We start from the raw sequence: 18550 nt of genomic DNA, 5'->3' as shown, positions 1-18550 counted from the left end.
CAGGTAGACAGAAAGACAGACAGGGAAACAGAAAGAAAGAAAGGTGAGACAGGGAGACAGAAAGAAAGAGACAGATAGAAAGAAAGGGTGCAGGGAGAGAGAAAGAAAAAGTTGGGGAAGGGAATGAAGTGTGGCAGGGGACAGGCAGGGAGAGAGGAAGAAAAAGTTGGGGAGGGAATGAAGTGTAGCAGGGGACAGGCAGGGAGAGAGGAAGAAAAAGTTGAACAGTCAGAAGAAAGTGCAACCAGACTCATGAAATCACCAGACAACAAAGGTAGGAAAAATGATTTTATTTTCAATTTAGTGATCAAAACGTGTCCATTTTGAGAATTTATATTTGCTGTCTATATTTTGCAATAGTGTTTTTTAGTGCAGGGAGCCTATGAGCATCGAGAGCAGCGCAGGGCATTCAGCGCTGCTCCCTGCGCTAAAAACCGCTATTGTGGATTAGTAAAAAGGGAGGGGGTATATTTGTCTATTTTTATATAGTTGTTACTGAGGTGACATTGCATAAAGTCATCTGCCTTGACGTCTGAAAAAAAAACACGGAATATAAATGATAATTAACATTTTCTCTGCGTACAGTGTGCTTTGTGTTTTTTTAAAATTTTATTTTTGGTAGATCATTTTGACTTGGTCATTTTAAAAGTAGCTTGAAAGACCAAAAAGTGTGGGCACCCCTGGTCTAGGTAATCATCCATCTCCCTCTCTGCCACCTTTATTTCTGGGATAATAAAGCCTTATAATCTACAAACCAATCCCTAATCTCACTAATCTGAGAAAGTAGCCTTTCAGTCTTTGTACAAATATGGAAGATGATATTCTGAGTCCTCAATTTCTTCAGTTGATACGTGACTAGCCTCCTGGTCTTGTTAAAATACCTCTGCTTCAAAAGTTTCAACTTGAACTGCAAATCCTCCAAATCATGATCATGAATTTGCTTGCATATCTCCTCTATCCATCGAAATACTCTCTTAATATCAACCACAACCGCTTTGCAAATAAAATACCCACACTCCTCTTCTTTGAGGTACCTGCAGTAGAGTCCCAATATGCCATTGGGAATCTGATATGTTTAACCTAGTGCTTATAGGCTTGAAGTAGTGCACCGCCTGGATAAAACACACCAAGGTCTTCAACCTTATGAAGCTTCTGAAATAGGACTCTTCATTTATATGCAGAATTGAAGCCCCAAACATTATATGACACTACCTTAACACTCGAGTTCCCCATTTCCAGGCCTCAAACTTCCATTTATCATTTTTCCATCCCTTAGCCCTCCTATTCCCCATGCCTCCTAACCCCCTCCCATCTGCCCCTCCTCCAGAACACCCCAATGGGAATACACCTCTATCTCCCACCATACCATAAGGAAGTACCCGTCAGTGACAGCCAGAACCACCCCATGCAAACCTACCCCAAAACCCAGTTATTCAATGGATCCCAAACACTCTATCACAAACCCCAGCCCTTCAAGCACACCTCAACTCATTCACCCACTCTAACCACACATGCTGCTCCCCACATGTTCTCAAAACACTCACTCCAGTCATCCTTATCAGGGACCTGAAACACAATAGAACAGGAAAAGCAAGGATCAGCATCAAACTCTTCACATGCTAGAGGTCCCAAGCCAATCGCAGGCCCAGCATAGAGCAAGTCCACCAGACCCAAGAAGCATAAATTGGCATCAACCTCATGGTCTCTTTCTGCAAAAGGGCCTGGTACTCGCTGTCGTTTCTTCACCTTCTGCCACCAAAATCCCGCCAAGTGCTGCTGGACATCCTGACGTTAAGCTCTCACAGCAAGCCCAGCAGATACTGCGATGCCCTCCTTCTGAAGACACTCACAAGCCTCATCCAAGGTAGTCATTTTGTTATGTGAGCCATTAAAGGTGGCCAGGAGCCTGAAAGGGAAGGTCCATTGGTAATAAATGTCAGTTTCGGTTAGTAGCCCCCCCAATGTATGGTGGTAGGGGTTAAGTGAAATGTGCACTGACCAACGCCAGGTCCCAGGTTCAGTTCCCTCACAGATGACTCACCAGGAAGTAGAATAAATGAGCACAGCCAGAGGTGATTGCAAAATAATATATTATAGAAATAGTCTTACAGAAAAGCAATATTCTGAAGCATTACAATTAAGTAGAGAGCATTACACTTAAGCAGAGAGCAAAGCAGTTTCTCTGCCTTACAGAGTCCAGAAAGAAGCTTGCAGTTCTAGGGAGAGCCAGAGAAAGAAAGAAAGAACCAGAGAGGCCAGAGATAGATAGATAGATTGATAGCTCGATAGAAAAAGAGATAGATTGATAGAGCAGAGAGCAGGCTTTTATACCTTGGAATCTTATTCTGAATAAAGAAATTATTGTATCTCCCAGTATCTTTCTGTTTAGAATTTGTAAACTGTTTGAAACAATGGTTAATTTAATTGCTAAGGAGGGTGTGATACTTGCAAGCATGGTGATGGGATTAGTCTCTGGCTTCTTTATCCCATTCAAGCAGGCCATTGTCCTAAGCACCCTCTTAATCAGACATTAACACCTTTTAGCTAGTCATGATTCAATCAGGGCAACTTAAAACATATCAGGGATACTTAACACAGTCTCCCTGCCTTACAGAGTCTATCTGCATTCCCATGCCAGAGTCAGATTGATATAATTTCCCATAGGCCTTCGCTGACGTTAAGTAATGCCAACTAAAAATGCTGAATGGTAGCGATAGCTAGGCTGACAATGCACATTGGCCTTAGACAAAGCAGTGGTTAGACAAAGCAGTGGTTATTTCCTTAAATGATCTCCATTTCTGCAAAGTGGCTTGGGCCAGATTCTGGAACTGTTCTACCTGCATTCCACTGGAGCACCCCAACTGAATGGGCATGCACACAATTATATCACATGGTTGGTCTTGAGTTTTAGGGCCAAGAGCTAGATGGACCCACTCAATTTGGGGCTCAAGATATTCTTCCTGAAATAGCCAATGAGTCAATCAGGTGATCTTTAAGTTGGGATGCTTATACTATAAAGTTGCTATTGTTGTTGCCCCATTATATCTTGCCGACAGATTTGTTATTGTGGCTCCATAAGAATAGTAGAAAATCTCATGCCCTATTTACATTCCCTTCAGCCAAGGGCAGAAAAAGTAAGAAACATCATGGGCACTGTCATTCCTATCAAGCAGCTTACTAAGATAAAGATTTCTATCCATTATTAATTAGATCCACGTCTTATGAACATTTCAGAAAATTGTTGAAAACTTTTCTTTTCTCTAAATTTCTGATCAATTAGATTTCTGTATATCAAATTATTCCTGTATTTTCTCATAGCATAATCTTTTGTTAACTGCATTGAACTTACGGCTATCCGGTCTAGAAATCTGCTATTTATTATAGTCAGAAGTCTCTGGTATACCCCTCACCCTCAGATTGTTCCTTTGGGTGTGGTTCTCCATATCTTCCAACTTATCTGTAATTTTTAAAAGTTCAGTCTGGATGTTTTCCAGACTCCTCTGGGCAGTGGCGTACCTAGTATATGTGACACCCGGGGCCCATCATTTTTTGACACACCCCCCCATCTATATGAAAAATATGATTTTTAGTAACAATCTACATATTGCACAACAAGAGTGTACCTAGGAAAAGGCAGCTTCTTAAACACTGCAGTGAGCACTAGAACACCAACACATACATTGTAAAACTAAACAAACCAGATCCTGCACAGTCAATTGATCCTGTACAGTCGATGCTATCAGAAAGCCATGTCCCTTTCATACACACAGACAGATACACCCTCGCCCAATATGGAATAATCATAAACTAAAAATAGAAATATGTAGACAAAAGTTAAACTGAACTGCCAAGAAACCAGACTCTTCACATAATGCAACACCACAACACCACAAAAACAGTAATACATGTCCTCTAATACTGTGCAAAATATAAAGACAGTAGATGTAAATTTGAAAAAACTGATACATAACAATCACCACTTTACAAATTAACAAATAAAAATAAAACAAATAATTAGAAATAAGAAAATACCATTTTATTGGACTAATCCCCGTAAGCTCGGTCCTCATCCCCATGAACCACCTGGATTCCATCCACACAAGCCTTGAATTGTTTTATATTGAACTTATATTAAAGTATAAAAAGAAACAATATTCTGTACAATTGTCAATTTATAAATCAGCGTCTTCTCCCCACTCTCTCTTCCCCATTTCCCTTCAGTGTCCTCAGCCCACTCTCTTTCCACTTTCCTTCAGCGCACGCACATAAAAACAAGCAAGTAATTTTATATCATTTTCATTCTATTCATTCATAAAAATAAAAGTCTACATAATGCCAGTCACATAACAAAACATGATTTTACAAAAATAATTCCCTGCACAGTCAAGCCTGCAAGGATTACTAGATGTCATTCAGCAGCTCCCCTCCCTCCCTCCCCCTTACCTTCGTGGCCAAGTCAAAATGATCTACCAACAATAAAATTTTAAAAACACAAAGCACGCTGTACGCAGAGAAAATGTTAATTATCATTTATATTCTGCGGGTTTCAAAGAGGTCAAGGCAATGTCACCTCAGTAACAACTATAAAAAAATAGACAAATATACCCCCTCCCTTTTTACTAAACTGAGATAGCGTTTTTTAGTGCAGGGAGCTGCGCTGAATGCCCCACGTTGCTCTCGACGCTCATAGGCTCCCTGTGCTAAAAACTGCTATTGCGGTTTAGTAAAAGGGGCCCATAGTGCAAAATATATACAGCATATATAAATTCTCAAAATGGACACATTTTGATCACTAAATTGAAAATAAAATCATTTTTCCTACCTTTGTTTGGTAATTTCATCAGTCTCTGGTTTCACTTTATTCTTCTGACTGTGCTCCAATATTTCTTCCCTTCTTTCAGCCTCCTGTATGCTTCCTCTCCTCCAGACCTCATTCCCTCCCCAACTTTTTCTTTGTTTCATCCTGTCCCCTTCTTTCTTTCTCTCTCCATGCCCCCTTTCTTTCTATATATCTGTCTTTCTCTTTCTCTCTCTCTCTCCGTGACCCATTTCTTTCTTTCACGCTGCCCCCTTCTTTCTCTCTCCATGCCCCCTTTCTTTCTCTATGTCTGTCTTTCTCTCTCTCTCTCTCCCCATGCCCCATTTTTTTTCTTTCTTTCACCCTGCCCCCTTTCTTTCTTTCTGGATCCCTGTCCTCCCCCTTTCTTTCTTTCTGGCTCCCTGTCCCCCCTCTTTCTTTCTTTCTGGTTCCCTGTCTCCCCCCCCCTCGTTTCTTTCTTTTTTCCTGCCCTCCCTCATGCCACCGCCTTTGGGAAACATTCCGCTGCCACCACCGCTGGAGAAAGGCTGCCACTGGCCATCGGAAACAGGCTTGCACTGAGTTCGCCCTGCTTCTTTTCCCGCGGGCCGACCAACTCTCGCTGCCTGATGTCAATTCTAACGTCGGAGAGGACGTTCCGGGCCAGCCAGGCAGCGATTGGCTGGCCCAGAACGTCCTCTCCGATGTCAGAATTGACGTCGGACGGCTAGAGTTGGTCGGCTCGCGGGGAAGAGAAGCAGAGAGGGAGAACTTGACGCCGTCTTCTTTCTGATGACGGCAATGGCAGTCTTTCCCCGGTGGCAGCCTAGTGGCCAGCTGTGCACCCCCTTGGGTCATGCACCCGGGGCGGACCTCCCCCCCCTGCCCCCCCTTGGTACGCCACTGCCTCTGGGTACCCGCAGTCACTTCCTCTACAGTATCCATCTGTGTCTCAATTCCATCATATGTAAGCTCATGTCAGCTATGTTGGCCCTCAATTCCTGGACTGTGGTCCGTATTTGGTCTTTGACTGAAGAAATTTCTGATTTCATTTTGAACATCCAGGCTTTATAACCCCCTCAGTTCAGGGGGGCATGTTCAGAGAGGGTCATATCTGTCTCCAAACTTGGGTGTGTGTTTATGTGGGTGGATGGGTGTGTAGAACACCGAGCTTCTCCTGCTGTTCTCCACCTTACGTGCACCACGTGACCCCTGAGCCAGCGTCTTCTCTCTCATGCGTGGCATACAGTTTCTCCCTTTTGTAATTTTTTCTTGACGCCATCTGTTTTGTTGTTGTCTTCCTATGGCCATAGCTCTCTCCAGACACTGGATTGCTGCTCCAAACCCCAGCAGCAAATAAAAAAGGCTGAAGACCGAGAACCGCTAATGTTATTTTCTCCCACAGTACTTTGAACTTTGCATCTAAATAACTGTTTGAGAATAAGCCATACAATTAAATTACAGAATTTGCCACATATACATTATAGTGGAACCTAAAGTATAGCTGACTTTAACAAAGTTTTGGTCAGGTATAGCACTGATTGTTATTTACTACCTCTTACTTATGCTCTTACTTTTGGAGCTAAGCAACAAGGAATGAATCTTTATATATTTGAATATAAGATTATCTGAATATAAATCGAGGTATGCTTTTTCCCCTAAAAAAGGAGGAAAAAAGGCTGACTCAAATATAAGCCGGGGAGAGTGGGTCAATTAATATTCGTGTGCCCTGCCTTGCCAAGATCTGCACCAAGCCCTCCTCACTCCCTGCCAGGCTCTGCACACATCTCCTTCCCTCCCTGCCCTGCCTGACACTGCACCCTGTTCCCCCTCCCTGCCCGGCTCTCCACCCTGCCCTTTCAGGCTCTGCATCCTGTCCCCTGTCCTTCCCTGCCAGGCTCTCTACCCTGTCTCCCCTCCCTGCTCTGTACCCTGTCCCCCCTCTCTCCTGATGTCCTGCAGGCTTCCACTGAGCCTGCCGTATGACCTGTTGGTCCAGTGGTAGGCCAGTGGTTGGTCCAGTCCTGGCTGACTCTGACAATTTTTTTACTTCCTTCCCACCTCCCCTAATGTACCTTTTTGAATCCCTAGTAGTCCAGCATTGTACCGGGCAGAAGCAAGCTTTCTGCACTCCTGCCAGGCGCTGAGCCCCTCTCTGAATGGCTGTTTTGAGTTCTCGCGGCCCAGCGGTATACCAGGAATGAGCAAGTTTTCTGCGCTGCTGCCTAGCCCTGATCCGTTCCCTGAATAGCTGGTACCAGTTCTCATGAGTCCCGCGAGAACTGGTGGCAGTCATTCAGCAAGCGGCTCAATGTCAGGCAGGAGTGCAAAAAGCTCATTCCTGCCCAGTACACTGCTGGATTGCAAGAACTCGCAGCAGCCATTCAGAGGGGCTCAGTGTGGGGCAGGAGCATAGAAAGCTCGCTCCTGGCTTGTCACCACTGGACCACCAGGGATTCAAAAATGTACACGGGGGGGGGGGGGGGAAGAGACAGGAGGGAGGACAGGAGACGATTGGGATCCCTCCTGTCCCAGCTCACCAGGTCATATGGCAGGCCGGCGGAGGTCTGCAATAAATCCGGGAGGGGGAGGGTGGGTGCTGACTCGAATGTAAGAAGAGGCCCCCATTTTTTGGCCCAAAAATCTGATCTTATATTCGAGTATATATGGTAGTTTCTTCTGAATACTTCCATGTGATTTATCAGATTGGATTTTAGCCTTGATGGACTATAGGTCTGATCATTGCACATATGCTTTTATATTCTTTTCTATCCCTATTTCCCCTCCTCCTTGCCCTTCCCAGCCATTCCCCCCCCCCCCCCCACCCCCCAATGAAAATTGCTATTCACTGATGAGACTAAGCAGTTGTAAGCCCTTTGGTTTAGGAATTGCTTACGTTAGCAACATTTTTTTGCTTTATTCTATGAATATCAATTTGTGGAATGGATTTTGTTTATAAACAAAAATATCAAGTTATTTTATTAAGAGGTTCTTGATGAATTTTGTTCTGTTTAGTCCTCCTAATTATTATTATTATTATTTTGCTTTTTGTTCTGTTTTAGTGGTGTGTTTGAAGATGCTACTCACATGTACTTGATAGAACCCTTGGAAATGATTCACAATTTAGTAAGTATATTTGTATTTGTTTTGGGAATGAGAACAAATATGTGATAATGAAAACAAAATGATAAATGATTTTTCAGTCTAAAACTAGAAGAATGGTTGGATGGAAGCTATTGATTTGGGCAGTGAATACTGATTATTAAATGAAGATGCAGGAAAAACAAAAAAGTTAAGCAGCAGGGTACATGGGGGTGGGGTGGCAAACCTAAAGATTTATAGAGTCTAGATAAGGCAAGGACAAATAACTGAAAGTTTGCTTGTAGTTAAGGTAAAAGAAAATGTCAAATCCATAAGCCTAGTGGCAGAGAAACATGGATGATGCTTTATCACAGATGTTGTTCTTTAAGTTCTGTGAATATAATACAGGCACACTAACCTATACAGTAATCTATACTGGAGGGATAAGAATGGCAGAAAATAGGGAAGAGAAGCATTTTGTTGCATTTTACTTTTCTTACAAGGCTCTCTGTTAATGGTTCTTACTGTAAAATAGCATTTTGAACTGTGGTTCTCAAGAGGTTTGTGGTAAGTGGGGTTTTATATGATACATGGGCTTATGCTGAAGACTATTTCATTTTCAGAGGCTTGTGTTTAATAGAAATATAGAAAATTGTGATATATAGCAGAGGATCTTAGGGACCTGGTCTCCCCTTTTAATTTGGGCACAAGTTCATCCACAACCTTAGTTCCTGTTGAATGGCTGGCAAAGATGCCCAGTCCCCGTCAGCTGATGAGATTCGTTACCTAGAATTGCCACAGTACTGCCTTAGCATAAAATAAATTGTTGGCCTCCTTTCTAGTCATCAACACTGGTACTTTTGCTCACTGACTTGCCATTTGCTGTTCCGGGTGTGGGAGCTTGCTCCAGCCCCCTTCTAGCAACGTCAGACGCTGAGATAGATTTAAAGCTCAGTGTGGGAGTTTTACCATCTTTTGCTCACTGACTTGCCATTTGCTGTTCCGGGTGTGGGAGCTTGCAGCACCCCCTCCTAGCAACGTCAGACGCTGAGATAGATTTAAAGCTCAGTGCCTAATGGCGTGCAGCTGTTCGGCACGCCATCTAAGGTGCAAGTCAAATGCGCACGCCTTTGCCGGTCCCGGCCGCTTTGTTTAGTTATTTCTTTTAGCAAGTTAATGTTTTTAGTTAATTTCAACTGGGTTTGCCTTTGCAATTCTAGTTATTTTAAGATTGTAACAGTATTTTAATAATCTAATATAATAAAACCCATACCCGCGCATGCATAGTTGAAATGGCGTGATCCCTGCCGCAGTGATTTGTGCTTCCTTGGCCGTGTTCTATGTGCAGCACATGCGGTGCATGCGCGGCGGTAGAGTCTGTGGTGGTTTGATTTGCGGTGCGTAAGAGGAGCCTGCAGCGCCGATTTTACCCATTGCTGACGCCGCTTCCTGCCAACGACTGTGTGAGACCCGGGAGGAGAGGGGACGGGGGAATGATAAACGCTACTGATGGCTGGCCTACTATAGGACAGGGGGAGCATGGAAGGGATGCTGCTGGATGGGGGGAGGTAAAAGGAAGGGAAAAGGGCTACTGCAGACAGGGAGAACGGAATGTGTGTTGCTGGACAGGGGGAGGTAAAAGGAAGGGAGAAGGGCTACTGCAGGACAGAGAGAGCAGGCAAGGGGTGGGTGCACAGGGAAGAGGGAATGCTGCTGCTGCACAGGGACGGGGAGAATGTTGCCGCTGCACAGGGAAGGGGGGACAATGCTGCTGCTGCACAGGGAAGTGGGATGGAGAGGGAAAGGGGGCCAGGGAGAAATCTTGGCTTGCTTTAGGGGGGGTGAGACAGAAGGGGGCTATGGAGAGAGACAAAAAGACAGGCAGGCAGCACACGAGAACGAAAGACAGACACACAGAAAGACAGTGGGCAGGGAGAGAATCAGAAAGAAAGAAAGACAGACAAACATGGGGCCAGAGAGAGACAGACAGACAGACAGAAAAAAAGCAGACAGACAAAGGGGGCCAGGGAGAGAGGCAGATAGAAAGATAGACAGACATGGGGAGGGAGAGAGATAGAAAGAAAGAAAGATAGACAGCGGGAAGGAGAGAGACAGAAAGAAAGGAAGAAAGAGACAGGAGCAGGGAGAGACACAGAAAGAAAGAAACACAGACAGACATATATTCTAGCACCCATTAATGTAATGGGCTTAAACACTGGTTTATATGTATTAACATGCCTTTTTTAAAGGCTATTTTAGGGAGTTAAACTCTCTTCCCTCAGATCTAATACCATTTGAAGTCGCATCTTGGAGGGTGAAAGAACTGGATTATCTACCTAATCAGAATTTAGGCTGGCAGTCTAATAAGGCAGTGAATAAGATCAGAATTCTTACTCGTACATATTTCAGTATTAGTACAATCTACAGTTCTTGCCCAGCTAGACTATTGTAATTTAGTCTAGGCATTAAGCAGGGCAGTCTAAAACAACTTCAACTGATACAAAATATGGCAGCCAAGGTTATATTTGGAAAGCGAAAGTACGATCATGTTTCTCCTTTGTTGAGAAAGCTTCACTGGCTTCCAGTCCGCTTCAGGATTCAATTTAAATGTGCATGCATTATCTTTAGGCTTCTCTATGGAATATTTGATCCTTTAGAAACATAGAAACATAGAAAGTGACGGCAGAAAAAGGCCGAGGCCCATCGAGTCTGCCCACACCACTGACCCCCCCCCCTATTTAATCGCTCTCTGATGATCTTTCCCTCGTAGAGATCCGACATGAGCATCCCATCTGTTCTTAAAATCTGGCACGCTGTTGGCCTCGATCACCTGCACTGGGAGCTTATTCCAGTTGTCAATCACTTTCGGTGAAGAAGTATTTCCTGGTGTCGCCATGAAACTTCCCGCCCTATATTTTCAGCGGGTGTCCTCTTGTGGCGGAGGGTCCTTTAAGAAGGAAAATATCATCTTCTACCTCGATACGACCAGTGACATACTTAAACGTCTCAATTATGTCTCCTCTCTCCCTACGTTCTTCGAGAGAGTATAGCTGCAATTCGTTCAGCCTTTCTTCGTATGATAGATCTTTAAGCCCCGAGACCATCCTGGTGGCCATTCGCTATACCGACTCGACTCTCAGCACATCTTTACGGTAATGTGGCCTCCAGAATTGTATGCCTCACCATGGTTCTGTACAAGGGCATTAGGACGTCGGGCTTCCGACTAACAAAGCTTCTCCGGATACAATCCAGCATTTGCCTAGCCCTGGATGAGGCCTTCTCCACTTGATTGGCCGTTTTCATGTCTTCACTGATGATCACCCCCAAATCCCGTTCTGCTGTAGTCCTTGCTAAGGTTTCGCCATTTAATGTGTACGTTCTGCATGGATTATTGTTGCCCAGGTGCATGACCTTGCATTTGTTAGCATTGAAGCTAAGTTGCCAGGTCGAGGACCAAAGTTCCAATAAAACCAGGTCTTGCGTCATGCTGTCGGACAGACTGCCGTTATTCACAATGTTACATAGTTTGGCATCATCGGCGAATAATGCTATTTTACCTTGAAGCCCCTGAGTCATGTCTCTTACGAATATGTTGAAAAGGATCGGGCCCAAGACCGAGCCCTGCGGCACTCCACTGGTCACCTCCGACGTTTTAGAGATGGTGCCATTAACCACCACCCTCTGAAGTCTTCCACTCAGCCAATCGTGGACCCATGCTGTAAGTGTTTCACCTAATCCCATCGATTTCATCTTGCCCAATAGCCTGCGGTGGGGGACGCTATCAAAGGCTTTGCTGAAGTCCAAGTACACGATGTCCAGGGATTCTCCCATATCTAGTTTCCTTGTTACCCAGTCAAAGAAACTGATGAGATTGGATTGACAGGACCTACCCTTGGTGAATCCATATTGGTGGGGATCGCGGAGTTCCTCCTCGTCTAGTATCATGTCTAATTTTCGTTTGATGAGTGTTTCCATGAGTTTACTCACTACCGATGTGAGACTCACCGGTTTGTAATTCGCAGCCTCTGTCCTACAACCCTTTTTGTGCAGAGGAATGACGTTAGCTGTTTTCCAGTCCAAGGGCACTATTCCCATGCTAGGGACAGATTGAAGAGTACTGATAACGGCTCCGCTAGGACATCCCTGAGCTCACTGAGCACCCTGGGATGTAGATTGTCTGGCCCCATTGCTTTGTTCACCTTGAGTCTTGATAATTCGTCGTAGACGTCTCCGGAAGTAAACTCAAAATCCCGAAACGGGTCTTCTGAACTTTGCTTTGCCTGCAACTGTGGACCGGACCCCGGTGCCTCGCAGGTGAAAACCGAGCAAAAATATTCATTTAGTAGTTCGGCTTTGTCTGAATCTGATTCTACATACTTCCCATCTGATTTCCTGAGGCGCACTATCCCATCAGTGTTTCTTTTTCTGTCACTAATATACCTGAAGAAGGATTTGTCGCCCTTCTTGATGTTACTTGCTAGGTTTACCTCAGCTTGATGCTTGGCCTCTCTGACTGCCGCTCTCACTGCTGTAGATTTGGCCATGTATTCCAATTTAGCCTCCCTTGTCTCTGAATGCTTGTAGGAAATGAATGCTGATTTCTTTTCTTTAACGAGATCTGAGATCTCTGCGGTGAACCATTGGGGTCTATTGTTTCTTCACCGTTTGCTTGCTGATTTTATGTATCGGTTCGTTGCTACATGTAAGGTAGATTTCAAGGTTGACCACATATCCTCCACATTATTGGCCACAGCTTGGATTTGTAGTGCGTGATGGACGAAATCTCCCATGCGTTTGAAGTCAGCGCCTCGAAAGTTGAGTACTCTTGTTGTCGTGCTTGATCTAGTGAAATCTTTCTTGAGGTTCTTTAGTTCCCTTATATTGGAACCCTTTCAGATCTTGCCATTTGAAGAATACACAGAGATATAAACTATCTTTCCCTTCTTTAAGGGTATTAAATCTATAGGAAAGCTTAGCCAATCTTTTGCCTTCAAGCTGGTAGAGATGTGGAATGGACTTCCTGACTCCATTAGACTGATAGGTCAGCTACAACAATTTTGTAAAGCCCTAAAAACTCTTCTGTTTATACAACATTTAAATGGGTTAACTATAGTATCAAAGAATTGATGATAATCCAGCTTTTTTTTTCTTTTATGCTCTCTTTCTTATGTGCTCTAGTCTTAGTTACATGTGAACCGAGTTGAGCTCCGTTGGGAGATGGCCCGGTATATAAATTGAAGACTAGATTAGATTAAATTAGAATTTATCAAAAAAGAAACAGAGACTTAAAACTACTACCATTACACAATGCTGCAGGGTCATTGAGTGAAGTGCCTTGTAAGTTTCATTGTGCTTATTTTAACTCTCGTTCTATCAGGGGTAAAGCAAATCTCATTAGAGATTGGATTACTTCTAAACATATATCCTGCCTCTTTGGGCTAGATTCACTAACCTGCCCGATTGCGTCCGATCCGTGTGCGATTCGTGGCAGGCCACCAATTCACTACGGGTCCATATTCAAATAGGAGCATTTGGAGGAACGCCGCCCACTGCCAACATGGATCGCTGAAGAGCGATCCTGACGCATGCACAGACCATTTTCTTTGCCTGTAGATGGTCTGCACATGCGTTTGCCCTCCATTGCAATTTTTCTTTTTTAATTTATATTTTTGTGCTTTTTTTGCTTCGACGCCACTGTTCCTGGGCAGGGCAGTGCGAGCTCATCCTGCCTCTTCTCAAGCCTCAGAGGCCATGGAACCTTCCCAGGGTTGTGTTTCCCGCTGTTCGGCCTGGCGCCCCCTCCCCCAGCATGGGAGCTTGAACCCCATGGCAGCCAGCGAAAAGAGACAGTCGTGAAGAGGACCATGCCTTACCTAGGCCTGGAGATTCACCCCGACTCTCCTGCAATTCTGCCCCGACTTCAGTGCGAGCCTGTGTTTTTAACCCGCAGGTTTAAAGTGGGGCTGCACTGCGGCGTGTGCCCTGCTTTAAACCCGCGGGTTAAAACCACGGGCTTGCACTGAAGTCAGGGTGGCAAGAGCAGGAGGGTCTGGCCGTGAACTGTCAGCAGTGCTGTTCTGGCTACCTCCTCTACTGCCAGTACAGGGTGCACAAAAATCCCCCACAGAGGAGCTGCTACAGCTTAAAGGGGTTTTCTGCCAGCACTGTCCAAGAATGAAACTTAAATAAAAGAACTGAGATGCAAAACAAAAAACCAGCATGAGCATGAGTCTGGGCAGCAGCTGATTCGAGAACAGGAGATGTGACTCAGCTGATTCGAGAGAAACTGGGGCAGGAGAATCGGCAGGGACGTTAGCGACTGTTCCGCAGCAGTCGCTTCTTTTTTGATCAGCCAGCCCAGTCGGTGTTCCTGATTTTTTTTTTGTGAATTGCTGCCTTCCTACTTTTGGATGCCCTTCCCCTCATTTGCATGCGCGGATCAGAATCGGATTGGGAGGAAGGTTAGTGAATTGTGTTCGGGTCGCAAAGGGTTCTCTAAGTGGTCAGGACTTGATCAGTGGGCTTAGTGAATCTATCCCTTTGTATCTGAAACTTGGCTGATTTTGAATGATGATTCTATTAAAACTGACCTCCTTCCCCCTGGTTTTATTCTCATTCCTCTATGTCTTAATGGTAAAAGAGGTGGGGGGAGGGGGTTGGCTATTATATTGCATGATAGTTTTGATTTTAAGGTGCAAGAGTCTAGAATTACTAACAAACTGGAAGAAGATGTAAGAGATCTACCTGAACCGGAAATGGTTTTCAAGGGTGATAATGCGGAAGAACTGGAAGAAATCTCGGTGAATCTGGAAGATGTACTGAGTCAAATCAACAAGTTAAAAGGTGATAAATTGCCCGGACCGGATGGTATACATCCCAGGGTACTAAAGAACTCAAACATGAAATTGCTGACCTGCTGTTAGTGATCTGTAACTTGTCGCTAAAATCGTCTGTAGTACCTGAAGATTGGAGGGTGGCCAATGTTACACCGATTTTTAAAAAGGGCTCCAGTGGAGATCCGGAAAATAACAGACCGGTAAGCCTCACTTTGGTGCCGGGCAAAAAGGTAGAAACGATTATAAAAATAAAATTGTGGAACACGTAGACAAACATGATTTAATGAGATGGAGTCAGCATGGGTTCAGCCAAGGGAGATCTTGCCTCACAAATTTGCTTGACTTCTTTGAAGGTATAAATAAACATGTGAATAAAGGTGAGCCGGTTGATATAGTGTATCTAGATTTTCAGAAAGCTTTTGATAAAGTTCCTCATGAGAGGCTCCTGAGAAAATTAAAGTGTCATGGGATAGGTGGCAAAGTTCAGTTGTGTATTAGGAATTGGTTATCGGATAGAAAACAGAGGGTAGGATTAAATGGTCATTTTTTCCAGTGGAGGAGAGCAAACAGTGGAGTGCCACAGGGGTCTGTACTGGGACCGGTGCTATTTAACTTATTTATAAATGATCTGGAAATTGGAACGACGAGTGAGGTGATTAAATTTGCAGATGACACTAAACTGTTTAAAGTTGTTAAAACGCATGCGGATTGTGAAAAATTGAAGGAAGACCTTAGGAAATTGGAAGACTGGGTGCCCAAGTGGCAGATGAAATTTAATGTGTTCAAATGCAAAATGATGCACATTGAGAAGAATAACCTGAATCACAGTTACCGGATGCTAGGGGCCACCTTCGGGGTTAGTACCCAAGAAAAGGATCTGGGTATCATTGTAAACAATACGATGAAATCTTATGCCCAATGTGCGGTGGTGGCCAAAAAAAGCAAACAGGATGCTAGGAATTATTAAAAAAGGGATGGTTAACAAGACTAAGAATGTCATAATGCCCCTGTATCGCTCCATGGTGCGACCTCATTTAGAGTATTGCGTTCAATTCTGGTCTCTTTATCTCAAGAAAGATATAGTGGCGCTAGAAAAGGTTCAAAGAAGAGCAACCAAGATGGTAAAAGGGATGGAACTCCTCTCAAATGAGAAAGACTAGAGAGGTTAGGGTTTTTCAGCTTGGAAAAGAGATGGCTGAGGGGAGATATGATTGAAGTCTACAAAATCCTGAGTGGAGTAGAACGGGTACAAGTGGATCGATTTTTCACTCTGTCAAAAATTACAAAGACTAGGAGACACTCGATGAAGTTACAGGGAAATACTTTTAAAATCAATAGGAGGAAATTTTTTTCACTCAGAGAATAGTTAAGCTCTGGAACGTGTTGCCAGAGGATGTGGCAAGAGCAGATAGCGTACCTGGTTTTAAGAAAGGTTTGGAAAATTTCCTGGATGAAAAGTCCATAGTCTGTTATTGAGAAAGACATGGGGAAAGCCACTGCTTGCCCTGTATTGGTAGCATGGAATATTGCTACATCTTGGGTTTTGGCCAGGTATTAGTGACCTGGATTGGCCACCGTGAGAACAGGCTACTGGGCTTGATGAACCATTGGTCTGACCCAGTAAGGCTATTCTTATGTTCTTATGTTCTTAAGTAAGCAGAATTTAGTTGACTCTCTCTGTTGTTTTATTCTATATTCTATAAACAGAGGGCTATTTTTACTAAGGTGTGCTAACAGTTTTTAGTGTGCGCTGCATTGCCGTGCGTGCTAATCCCACACTAAGTGCCAAGAACTAACGCCAGCTCAACGCTGGCATTAGCGTCTAGTATGCGGGGCAATGCAGCACACGCTAAAACCGCTAGCACAGCTTAGTAAAAGGAGCCCAGAATGTCATTACATTTCTTTTCTTTTATTATATTTTTATCTTTTTAAAATTACATAATTTATTACATTTAATTACTAAAAATAATTATTTTTATGCAAATATAAAGTGCAATTATATGCAAAAACAAAATTGAGCTACAACAGTACTAGAATGAATTATAATGCTACCTCATTGGTGAAAAGATTGAGATAAGTGCCAATCGATATATTTTTTCCCGGATTGAATTTATGAATTATATATTTGGATGAAACACTCAAAAAAATCAACTGATGAACTATATAAATTAACAAACTATTGAAATCATGGTTAATTGAGGAAAAATGTTTACATTTTCAATGAGGTAGCATTAGAATTCATTCTTGTGGTTACTGCCGTAGTTCAGTTTTTATTTTTGCACATAATTGCACTTTGCACTTTATATTTGTAGTAGCATAATTGTTTTTAGTAATTAAATGTAATAAATGATGTAATTTTAAAAAGACAAAAATATAATAAAAGAAAAGAAATGTAATGACATTCTGTGTATAGAATTTCATAAAGTGAATGTTTGGAAGTTTGATAAAATATCCAGTTTTTTAGTTTTGTGTTATTCTATATTCTGCCAGGCTGTTGGTCAGGGGTTAGAGATGATTTTTATGAGTCCATTTTATATAATTCAACATCTGCTTCAAATTGTTTGCTGTTGGGGGATACTAATTTACATCTTGAGGATGAGGACAACTTAGATGCTATGGAATTTAAAATTTTTCTGTATTCGTTAGGTTACATCATTCCATCCTTTTCTAAATCTCATGAAAAGGGACATTATTTAGATTTAGTTTCCCTTTCTTCGAAATCTGAGTTCCCTGCAAATATTTTTTAAAAAAATCCATTGTGGTGTCCCACCATATGGTCAGATCATTTTACTTGTTATTTTGACTTACTGTTAGGAAAACACACAACCCTGTCGAATTCTGGAAGAGAGTGAAATTATGGCCTGCAATTACAGAAATTGTTGATTTTTCTTCTCACTTGGATAAGGTCTGTAATAGGATCCTTGACGATATAGCTCCTAAATGTCCTATTAAAAGACATCCTGGAAAATGTCAGGAATGATTTGACTCAGAATTACACACTATGAAACATTTAGTAAGACGCCTAGAAAGAAAGTGGTTGAAATCTAAAACAAAAGTCAATCATGATACCTGGTGCTTAGAGGTCCATAATTACAAGGTTCTGATTAAGGAAAAATGAAAAACTTTCTATTCAGCTAAAATAGGATTGTCAGTTTATGACACAAAGAAATTATTCCAACTTGTTTCAGATTTTTTGATGTTTCCTGATTTACACAATCTTAACTTTATAGAGGTCCCTTCTTCTACTGAGTTAACCAACTATTTCAGTTCTAAGATAATTTACTTGAGATCCTCTTGTAATTAAATTTTATCCTAGATCTGATGGTACGCCCGTGGATCTTTTATGGACATCATTTGATAGACCTGACTGGAATCAGTTTTTGAGTTTATATAACAAATATTCTTAGACTCACTGTGTACTGGACCCCTGCATTCCATCATTAATGAAAACTGCCCCATTGAATTTCAAGATAGATCTGTATAATTGGTTATCCTATCGTTTGTATATATTTCCACTTTCAGAAGGGCATATTATTATAACACCAATTGTTAAGAATTCTACAGAATCCTACGTTGGTTTCAAATTACAGGCCTATTTCTTTGATTAATGTTGATGGAAAACTTCTGGCTAAGTTGCTGGCTTTACGCTTGGCCAAGGCTCTCCCTTATATTATTGGTATGCACCAAACAGGTTTCGTTGCTCAATAACACTAGATTAGCTTTTCATATGTTAAATTTAACAAAAGCTATGGAAGATCCAGCCTTTTCTGTATCTTTGGATACAGAGAAGGCCTTTGATTGAGTGGAGTGGACTTTTATGTATCAAGCAATGGAT

At 42.8% G+C, this 18550-nt stretch overlaps 1 protein-coding gene across 1 annotated transcript in view; it reads left to right on the top strand.

The window, feature by feature from the left end:
• Positions 1-18550, top strand: part of ADAM23 (ADAM metallopeptidase domain 23) — a 727231-nt gene that overhangs the window by 248598 nt on the left and 460083 nt on the right. Inside the window, 1 exon segment of the mRNA XM_033945744.1 lies at positions 7861-7924. Within this exon segment, the coding sequence (XP_033801635.1) occupies positions 7861-7924 (64 nt within the window).

The sequence above is a fragment of the Geotrypetes seraphini genome, chromosome 5, assembly GCF_902459505.1.
Source record: "Geotrypetes seraphini chromosome 5, aGeoSer1.1, whole genome shotgun sequence".
Taxonomy (NCBI): Eukaryota; Metazoa; Chordata; class Amphibia; order Gymnophiona; family Dermophiidae; genus Geotrypetes; species Geotrypetes seraphini.
Note: the sequence above shows the minus strand (reverse complement) of the source record. Positions and strands in the feature narration are given on the sequence as shown.